Source organism: Plecotus auritus (genome assembly GCF_963455305.1).
Source record: "Plecotus auritus genome assembly, chromosome: X".
Taxonomy (NCBI): domain Eukaryota; kingdom Metazoa; phylum Chordata; class Mammalia; order Chiroptera; family Vespertilionidae; genus Plecotus; species Plecotus auritus.
Window position 1 is genome coordinate 98,475,905 of NC_137784.1, and position 10,290 is coordinate 98,486,194.

The 10,290-nt window shown below is 39.0% G+C and overlaps 1 protein-coding gene across 1 annotated transcript; it reads left to right on the forward strand.

Moving 5' to 3' along the window:
- Window positions 1-469: 469 nt before the first annotated feature.
- On the forward strand, window positions 470-9,914 carry UBE2A (ubiquitin conjugating enzyme E2 A). The gene is made up of 6 exons (XM_080652812.1): window positions 470-696; window positions 843-923; window positions 1,349-1,374; window positions 6,457-6,546; window positions 8,177-8,265; window positions 8,459-9,914. Exons 1-6 carry the CDS (start codon window positions 653-655, stop codon window positions 8,585-8,587), a joined length of 459 nt encoding a protein of 152 aa, XP_080508938.1. The 5' UTR covers window positions 470-652; the 3' UTR covers window positions 8,588-9,914.
- Window positions 9,915-10,290: the final 376 nt, after the last annotated feature.

Here is a 10,290-nt window from a genome sequence, read left to right on the forward strand (position 1 = left end):
CTTTGGATTTTCAGTGATTTTAACGGGTCACACACAGCCCTCCCCAGTGTTCTGTGTCCGCAGGGGATGTGCATGCATTGTTCCCGCTTTTTGAGAACCTTCTGGTTTGCCTCCGCCCACCCCTCCTCCTCTAGTTTGGGATTTTATCCTTGTCCCCCGCCCCCTCCAAGTCACAGGGCGCACTTTCAGTGATCTGGTCTTTTTAAAAAGAAAGCCAAAAATGATAACCGAAAAAAAAGCTTCCCAGGATTCGTCTTAGACTTGACAAGTGGGGGTGCAGCCCATTCCAGGACCCAGTCCTGGAACTGTAGGCTTCCGTTGGCCAGTTAGACTGCCTCAGCCCCGCGAGCCTCTGGCCGGGCTTTAATGACCTAAGCAACTTTCCTTGCACGCCCCCCTCCCGTCTTGGTACGGCCCATCAGGCGTTCGGCGTTCCATTCCCCCCCCTTCCTTCCAGGTTGGTTCAGCCCCTGTCTACTCCGGGGTGGTGCTTAGCCGGCGCCAGACCGACCCTCGACTTCGGAGGGGCAGTGCAGTGCCTCTGGGCGCTTCCTCCCCGGAGTCTTCGGCTTCTTCAGCCTCATCGGCCTCCTTACCCTCGACTGGGACCCGCGATCTCAGTGTATGCCCCAGCCCTGACCCCGCTCGAGATATGTCTACCCCAGCTCGGCGGCGCCTCATGCGGGACTTCAAGAGGTAACCGGCGGGGACCGCGGCGGCCGCGGGCTGGCTACCGGACTCAGGGCGGGTCCCGAGGCGGGCCGGGGGCCAGGGGGGAGCCCTGAAGTAACCGGCAGCATCGCGGCTGCCCGGTAACGGGGCCCCTGTCGGTTTCTCTAAAGGTTACAGGAGGATCCTCCTGCCGGAGTCAGTGGGGCTCCGTCCGAGAACAACATAATGGTTTGGAACGCGGTCATTTTCGGGTGAGTCTGCTTTCCGGGCGTTGGTGAGAGATGGGGGATGCTAGGCGGCTGTTCCGGCCCTCAGGGACCGGCCCCTGGTGCAGGCAGAGTGGGAAAGGGACAGTGTTGGGGTCTGGCGGGGCCTAGGCGCCTCCCCGGAGCCTGTGCCTCGATTAGCTCGATTAGCTCGGTTCCCGCTGCCAGGGGAACCGTTTGGGGTTCTCAGGGGGGCGGGGCGGGGAGTGGTGGCGGTTATGCGCGGCGGCCTGTACTCGGTTTCTGAGCCTGAAACAGCTATTCGTAGTGGCTTTCGACCCAGGAACCGGGGTTTTACCAGAGGGGGAGTTAGCAATGCTTGGCAGAGCCTGGAATAGCATCTCCTAAAATGAACCAGGGAGTAGGAGACCCCTTAAACAGGAACTGACATGTTTTTCTCTGTATTTCAGGCCCGAAGGGACCCCATTTGAGGATGGTAAGAGTTTCTTTACACACACCTTTCAGGAGCCTGATCATCTGGGGAAAGGGTTCCTAGTCATCCTGGAAGTGCCTCCTACTTAGGAACCTGTTTCTCTCTAGCCTCTGCCTACTAAAGGCTTGAGTGGAATCTAATATGTGGCAGGTTGTTCTGTTGCCTGCTTGACTAGAATTGCACCTTTTTTCTTGCTTGCTTCTTTAAAAAAAAATCTGGGTAAGGCAATCACTTTTTTAAAGGAGCATCGTAGCACTGAGGTTAAAGACTTCTGAGGTCTGGGCTGTGATCTGCAAAATTCAGGCCCCCATCAAGATACTGAGTTAGTATCAACCCAAACACTTGCTGATAGACTCAGAGACCATCTGGTTAGCATTCTACCACAGGGCAGGAACTGTGTACAGCAGGTGCTTAATAATATGGTTCTCAGATGTTGAATGGATGCAAGCATCCCTTGCATACAACTATCTAGTTTCTACAATCTGGCATTGAATGCCTGTCAGCTTCGCTGCTTGCTCTAAAATGGTTTTTAGTGGCCAGTTTGAATATAACATTGTTTGTTATTTTAAATGAGTTTTCAGAGATTTATATTTGACTTTAAAAAAATACATGTATTCATTGTTTTTTAAAGATTTTTTAAACTTCCTATTTTGAGGTAAATATAGATTCATGTGCAGTTGTAATAAATAATAATACAGGCTATGTGTATCCTTTACACACTTCCCCACCCCATTCTTCGGTAACATCTTGAATGACTATATTACAATATCACAAATAGGAAATTGACAATGATATGGTTTTATGTGCACTCAATTGTGTGTGTGTAGTTATTTTTTTGAGAGTTTAATTCATTTAAAAGATGATTAAAAGTATTTGAACTACTGTTTGACATCTTTAATATTTGAGGTATTTTTAAAGAAAAGGATCTGTTATTCTTTCTCAATAACTTACCTTCCTTTAGTCATGTAGCATTATATATATATGCACATAATTCAGTTTGAAGGTAGGAACAAAAACGTTGTTGCAAGCTACTGAGTACATACTTATATTGTCAAGTTGGACCACTCTTTGATGCTACCAGTCCACAAGGTAGGTCAATATCAACCAATTCTATAATTTGTCTCAAATACTCAGATTTCCCTAGGAGGCTGCAGTCATCTAAGTACTTTTAGCTTCCTGTCTACTTTCATTCCATGGGTAAATATCACTGCTCTTCAGTCCTGCAATAAAAAGAAATGACAGCAGAAGAGAGGGGTCCTAAAGGCACACTACTTTGGTGCAATAAATCATTTGAACTGATCCATAACAAGACTTAATTTTGCTGTACAGCATTGGTACTAGTTCTTCCTTACTTAAGCTTTATGTGCAGGTTAACTGTGTATTTGTTTTAGCTTTAGCAGGCTTTGTTTTCATTGGCTTCTTTTTGTTCCCTCCCTATTTTACTGACTTCTTTATCCTGGGCACAGGTTTATTAATAGTACATCACTTTGCCAAGGGGTGACTACTTAAATATTTCAAGGGTGCTTCTCTTGTTTTAAGTGCTAACAATTGAAAAGGTACTTATGGAATCCATTATCTATCTGGACTTTCCCTCTTGACATTAATGACTCTGTTTTTGATGATGTGTATCTCCATGCTGGCATTACTGAAAGGAATTACTCAGGCTAAATGACAGTACTCTTTTCTGATTCATTCTGTTAAGCAGTCTGCTATCCAAGAATGCTTCCTCAGGTGTCTAGAACACTGACTGTGGCTGCAAATATACTTGACCGTCTGTTAATACCCCTCATTTATGGTTAGGGAATTTACTGGAAAAGACTGATTAGGGACAAGTAGCATAGTTGATTTTGCCCTGTTTCTAATGTATTAATATAAATTAACAGCCCCAAAACTATTTTTGCTGCTTCCTTGTAAACAGTTTGTAATGGAAGTTTCTGGAATAGCCAGGCCCTAGTTAAAGAGATGAAATCTTAAGAAAAACAACTCTGATTTAATTTCACACATTTGAAGTAAGAGGACAATGTTTCCAAGAGCTTACATTACCAAACAAAGCACTGGGGGCAGGGGGGCAGTGCATCCTCATCAAAATATTTCGTTATGTATGCTGAATACAAAGGCTATGGAACAAAGCATTCTCTGTCACATATAAAATTTGTTAATAGACACAGTAAGATACTAGTATTTGTTTTTCATAATAGGTGTATGCTTAAGAATTTGGGTGTTAGATTTAAAAAAAAAATGAATCACTTAAAACCCACTGAGGATGTTTTTAAGCTAAATGAGTGTTATCTTAAAAATTAGAATTTTCAATCATCAAAAAATGTTTTAAGTACATGTACTTTGCTTTATTTTTCTCTTTGTTTTATTTTATTTTATCCATCACCATTTATCTCCCCTATACCCTCTTCCATCTCTATCCACTCACCCCCACCCCTCAACATAGACACTGTTGTCTATGTCCATCAGTTTTTACTTTGCTTTCCTTTCAGGGGTCACAATCTAATGGCCAAATGGCAGGAAATGTCTGCGGAGGTGTTTGGCCAACACAATGTTTTTAAAAATTTGAATTTGTGAATATCTGTAGAACATACACTCTTTAACCATATCACTCCCTTATTGCCATACACTCAGTCATTTAACACATTTATATAATTTTCCTGGTTCCTATGTATAAATGGATTAATTGATACTTTCCTTAAAATGTTTTGGCCTCCTCAGGTTCTTGAGCAAAATCAGTACAGATCGTGTGCTATTTTGAGGCTTAAGTTTTCAGTGATTTTAAAGCCTAGCCTCCTAAATATTCAGAGATAAGCTCTAGCCTCAGTTGCATAATATTAATTCTAAGATTTTAAATTTCTTTAATATTTGTTTTGGACTTCAGAAATTGCATTAAGGGTTATACTAAAGAGGTGTTGATTTTTTAATCTGGCTAGCAATATGAAATATACCTTCTTAAATATGTGTTTTGAATAAGATTTGGGTAAGTTCTAATTTATATTCAAGTAGACAAAGCAGATTGTTTCACCTCTCAAGATATTAAATGAGCTGCTTTAAAAGACTTGACTCTTCTTTGGTAGCTAGGTAAGCACCTTGGTGAACTTCTAGGCAAATATTAGGCTGAAAGCTCAAGGGTTTTGAGAACCACCAACATAGGTACTCAACTTGCATTTAACTGAGTGTGTGATATAGATCAGAAATAAAGTACTATTTAATATTTGAATCCATTAATTGTATATTTCTTACTAAAACTAAAGCTTGGATTTTGAGGTTTTGCCTCCTTTAGCTGGGTATCAAGATGTGAAGCTTTAGAGTTATTAATATTTATAGAGCACTTATTTTGTGTCACTGTGCATATTTCCCTCATTTAAACTTCACAACAGTGTTATGTGTTGGGTACTATTATTAACTCCATTTTACAGATGAGGAACTTGAGGTTTAGTCAAGTTAAGTGGCTTCCCCAAGGTTTCACAACTAGTCAGTAGCAAAGCTAGGATTTGAGCCTAGGTCTGTGTGACTTCAAAGTTCCACTTATGCCAGCCTTATGTGTTGTTTTACTACCTTTAGGTATTATATTTAATGGTGGTTTTAATTTAAAGTACCTGAGAGCTCCATCTGCTATGAAATCTGCCCAATTGTAGAGCAATTCCTTAATGATAAATCTCTTCCTATAATTTTATCAGATTTCAGCATTGAGCCAAATGTTACACTCTAGATACATACAGAAGCTCAAAGTTTTGAACTCTCTTAAACACTGATTCCCACTTTTTCTTACATATTATAATATCAATAGTACTGAAAAGGAAGAATATGCTTTCTTCCTCAAAAAAGGAAAGATTTATGACCAGGTGGTGATTAAGGTGAAGTATGTTCTGAAGGATTATAGCATGTTTGTCCATTCTAAAATACTTTACCTTTTGTCCTTAGGGAGATTTAACGATCATTTGGGTACTATTAATGGAAGCAAGAAGGAAATAAATTGCCTACTCTGAAAGAAACAGTACCAAATTATAGTCTTATCTAAAGTGTGATCTATTATATTAGAATAAATGATTTATTTGATATACCAGAGTAATATAGTAGAATATGCATCACCTTATACCAGATAGTAACTGATTTCACAAGTTTACTTGAAGATATTTCAGTCCCAAAAAAATAGTTGCCCAATTGTTTTCTTGAATTTATTAAACCAAATTAAAAATAATATTTTTAAAGGAAATAATCTCCCCAAATCACATCATCCTACAATTCTTGAATGAGATCTAGTTTATCCTTTACTTACAAGTCTATAATCTACTGTGCTTTAGGGCCTTCTGGTACACATATTCAAGAAAAATAAACTCATCATTAGATAAATTTTCTGGAGATATGAATATAATCAAATGCAATTTTTAAATTACTTCTGCCATTAATTCCCTCCATTAGTGTGAATGATTAAGTTGATATTATAGTGAAGTACTTTGTGAGTCATACTTAAGGGTTTTGTGAGGGACTATAAGTTTTTTTTGGTTCACATTCAATTATATTTTCATTATAGAGTTGCTATTATATATGGAAAGGAACTAGTGAACACTTTTATGCCTATTCCCTTCTATTTTAAAAATAATTTGATAATTGATTTGTGTTTCCAGCATTGATTTTTGAACCTTTGTAATCCCATTCTCTCTAGTCCATTTAAAAATCTCTGGAGAGCTTAGGATGGCAGCTGATTCAAATGGGTTTTTAAGATCTTCCAATTTTCTAAAGGAAGGCCACATTTTGGCTTTAGTTTCTTGTCATTTTAAGGCTGTCTTCAATATGCACAGTGGTTAAAGTTATCCTACAGGTAGTAATTTTTAGTTTAAAGTGGCTGTGTTTAAGTTTGGAGGAGAATAATGTCAAAACAAAAAACAAATCACCTTTGGGTGGTGGTTCTTAAAATATCTGTCCATTTTTAGAGCCAATTCCTGGAGATGTATCTCTTAGCCAGTCTCTATCTTGGCATTATTTCATTTAACAATTGGGAAAAAGTCACATAGCATTAAAAATAAAATACTTCTGAACAAAGTGATAACTATGTTTTCTTAAACCTGTCTTTTCTAACTACAGGAACATTTAAGCTTATAATAGAATTCACTGAGGAATATCCAAATAAACCACCTACGGTTAGATTTGTCTCTAAGATGTTTCATCCAAATGGCAAGTATCACTTTTAATACAGTATTTTAAACGACTGCACTGTTTATTAGGGAGGTGTTCCACATTCCTATGGATTTGTCTGTGGTACCTGAGTATTTAGGCATCCTGCTGTTTCCTGAAAACTGAACTTGTTCATGGTGTGCTATTGCGGTCTTTAGCTATAGTCCTAGAACTAAAGCAAGGAAGCTACTTGGCCTTTGCTTGGAGTCTGAGAGCCTCCTGATTTTGATGATCTTTGTGTCATTTACTTATTAAACGAAAGTAAGGATGCTCTTGAGGTTTCCTTTTAATGTTAGGCCAGATTGGGGTAGTCTTATGTTGTAATTTTTAAAAAATATATTTTATTGATATTTTACAGAGAGGAAGGGAGAGGGATAGAGAGCTAGAAACATCGATGAGAGAGAAACATCGATCAGCTGCCTCCTGCACACCTCCCACTGGGGATGTGCCCACAACCAAGGTACATGCCCTTGACCGGAATCGAACCCGGGACCCTTCAGTCCGCAGGCCGATGCTCTATCCACTGAGCCAAACCGGTTTCGGCTTATGTTGTAATTTTTCACTAGTGTTTTTATTTTTAATATTGGGAGGGAGGAAGGGAGAGGGAGAGAGAGATAAAAACATGAGGCCTGGCTGGCATGGCTCAGTGGTTGAACGTCGACCTATAAACCAGGAGGTCACGGTTTGATTTCCGGTCAGGGCACATGCCGGGTTGCAGGCTCGATTCCCAGTGTGGGGTGTACAGGAGGCAGCCAATCAATGATTCTCTCTCATCAGTGTTTCTATCTTTCCCTTTCCCTTCCTTTCTGAAATCAATAAAAATGTGTGTTTTTTTAAAAAGAAACTTTAATAATGAGAGAGAATCATCACTCGGCTGCCTCCTACATGCCCCACACTAGGGATGGAGCTCGCAACCTGGGCATATGCCCTGACAGGGAATTGTACCGTGACCTCCTGGTTCTTAGGTCAACTCTCAGCCACCGAGCCACACCAGCTGGGCTACTAGTATTTAAGATAATAGTTTCCAACTTTGGTTACAGATCAGAATTACCATGGAACATTTAAAAAATACAGATGCTCTAGCCCCAATCCAGACCTACTGAATATTAGATTCTGTGGTTGAGGGCCAAGTATACAGTATTATATTGGAAAAGCACCATTTTCTTTTCCTAGCAGTAAGCCTAGAACAGCTTGCCTTTTATTCAGGTTAATAAAAAGTATTTTCCAGGTTATCAAATATTCATGCCAATATGAAATCTTGTGAGCTATCTTTTGTTATTTCCTATAGGAGATATAGGTTACTAATTTGATGGGATGAATTTCTCACACGTCTCTGGATGGTTGGGGACCCTGTTAGAAAATGTTTATGATTTCCTGGATAATGGGGCACTCTTTTCAGAAGGAACACTAAGTATCTTCCAGTTTTATACTGATTACATTTGACATTCTCCGATCCTGAATATTTCATTAGTCATGATTCTGACTATTTTTAGGAAAATAACTGAGGAGTAGCTGAGAAAATCTTGTTAAACCTCAAAAGCAAAATATTCTTGACAGTGTTTGTCTTGACTAAGCTGTTAAAACCGTAATGGTTTTGTTATGTTTAACATACATATTTCTCTGCTCTTAGTCTATGCAGATGGTAGTATATGTCTGGACATACTTCAGAACCGCTGGAGTCCAACTTATGATGTGTCTTCCATTTTAACATCAATACAGGTGAATTTTTCCTTCATGTGACTAACTGGCCTTTTATGTGTTTATATTAGCAACTGAATTGTTTTGAAAGTCATAACTTAAGGTAAAAGGTTGGTCTTAAGACCTCAGCCACCAGAATGTGTATATTTGCCTAGATACTAGCAAATATATATACTGCATCTAGGAATTGACCTTTTACAAATTGTCTTTGTAGTCTCTATTGGATGAGCCCAATCCCAATAGTCCAGCAAACAGCCAGGCCGCTCAGCTGTATCAGGAGAACAAGCGGGAATATGAGAAACGTGTTTCTGCGATAGTAGAACAGAGCTGGCGTGATTGTTGACTTGGGTGCAGCAAGTGAAAAGGCTGGGCAAATGAAAACTATATATTGATGTGTTTGTCACCTTCTTATTCCTCAGTGTCATCACATTTACTTCCATTAAAAGCAAAATAGTTATTCTGCTGTTTCCATCTTCCCTCGCCAAACTTTTCCTACCCCTTCTATCTTCTCATTGAACATCAAAAACACCCCCTATGAGATCAAATGTACTGTACCTGGGTTACGTGCAAAAATTATTAATGCTTAATTCCTTTTCTGTTGTATCTCATCTCCAGCTGTGGGGCAGTATTTTGTTACCGTACTTTACACTAAGCTCTTTAAACGAATTGTTATACAAGTGGTGCTTCTGCATAGCTTGATAACCGGGATGTTATTTTTAACAAAATGATTTAAGTGTTTCATCCTGGCTGAGACACTTGTGTTGGACTTAGAAGTGAACATTTGGAATATGGCCTATAGAAAACAGGGAAACAAATCCATATAAACATCCATTTTGAAAGAGATGAAAGTTAAAAATGCGTTATTTCTAAGATCTAACCAATATGCATTACAAGGTGGTTTTTATTGGTAGGAAGGAGAGTGTTAAAGGACTCAGCCAAAGGAGTACAGTCACTGTAGTAACTGACACATCCTCTCCTTGCAAGATATTCACTGGACATACCCATGCTAAGTTTCAGACTACAATCGGCCTATCTGCAGGTACCACATCTTTGAATTCAACCAACCCAGATCGAAAATATTCGGGGAGAGGGGGAGTTTTGTTGTCGCTGATGTGTACTAGGTGGTTAAGCCTCTGATGGTTGTGTCTGTTCTGATGAATACTTAGGGACGACTGTACTGGAAATCTTCTGGGTTTTACTTTTTAAAGAGGTGTGGGAGCAGAGGAATGGAAACATATTTTTAAGGTGGGGAAGGTTGGTGATACCTTAATCTTTTTAAAGTAGTGCTACCTTAGATGAACAAATTTATAATCTCCCCTCATTGTTTAGAGTTTTAACCCAATGAAAAGAGCGTATCTGTGGCAAACTATTTTCCACGCAAATCCTGAGTTAATGCTGCATGCTTTCGTTTCTTCTTTCCTTTCAGTATTTTAAGAACCTTAAAGTCAATGTTTGCAATCTTTCTTTGGATATTTATACTTTTAAATAGTACCTTTTAAGTAGCAGTGTGGGACAAGGCTTGTAAATGTTTTGTCTAAATGTTCCATTGTCACCTTGTGTGCATTTATCACTCTTCTAAATCTAACTTTGCACAAGTAACCCATGTAAAAAATGTACATTTTTCAAAACTTGTAAATAAAAATAAACTTAAAATTTTGTAGTCAAGGTATAATTATATTTTAGCTCAGTATGAACTTTTGGTATTATTGAAATCGCATATCTACTCTTTCCCCCCTTTGAAATAAACATGGTAAAAGCAAAAGTACAGATTCTGGGAAAAGAATAGATACTGTTAGAACCTTTTTTCTTTTCAGTCATGAGTAATGCTTTTCAAAAAAAACATTTTAAAAGTATGTAAAACTTAAATAAAACAAAGCTACTTTAGCATTAATATTATGATCAATCAAAGGAATGAAATTGGGATAAAGGGAGAGAATAAAACCCAGATCTTTACCAGCACCCTCAGAGACCAATACCTAACTTCTTGTCCTGACATCCACCTCTTTTGAAAAGCCCTAGCTTAAAAACAAACAGTACCAAACTATT

Excerpts from the sequence above, each read along its gene's own strand:
- UBE2A (XM_080652812.1), top strand. The coding sequence starts at position 653 with ATGTCTACCCCAGCTCGGCGGCGCCTCATGCGGGACTTCAAGAG. Across the intron at positions 1,375-6,456 it reads AGGGACCCCATTTGAGGATG|GAACATTTAAGCTTATAATA; the intron begins GTAAGAGTTTCT and ends TTCTAACTACAG. Across the intron at positions 8,266-8,458 it reads CCATTTTAACATCAATACAG|TCTCTATTGGATGAGCCCAA; the intron begins GTGAATTTTTCC and ends TTGTCTTTGTAG.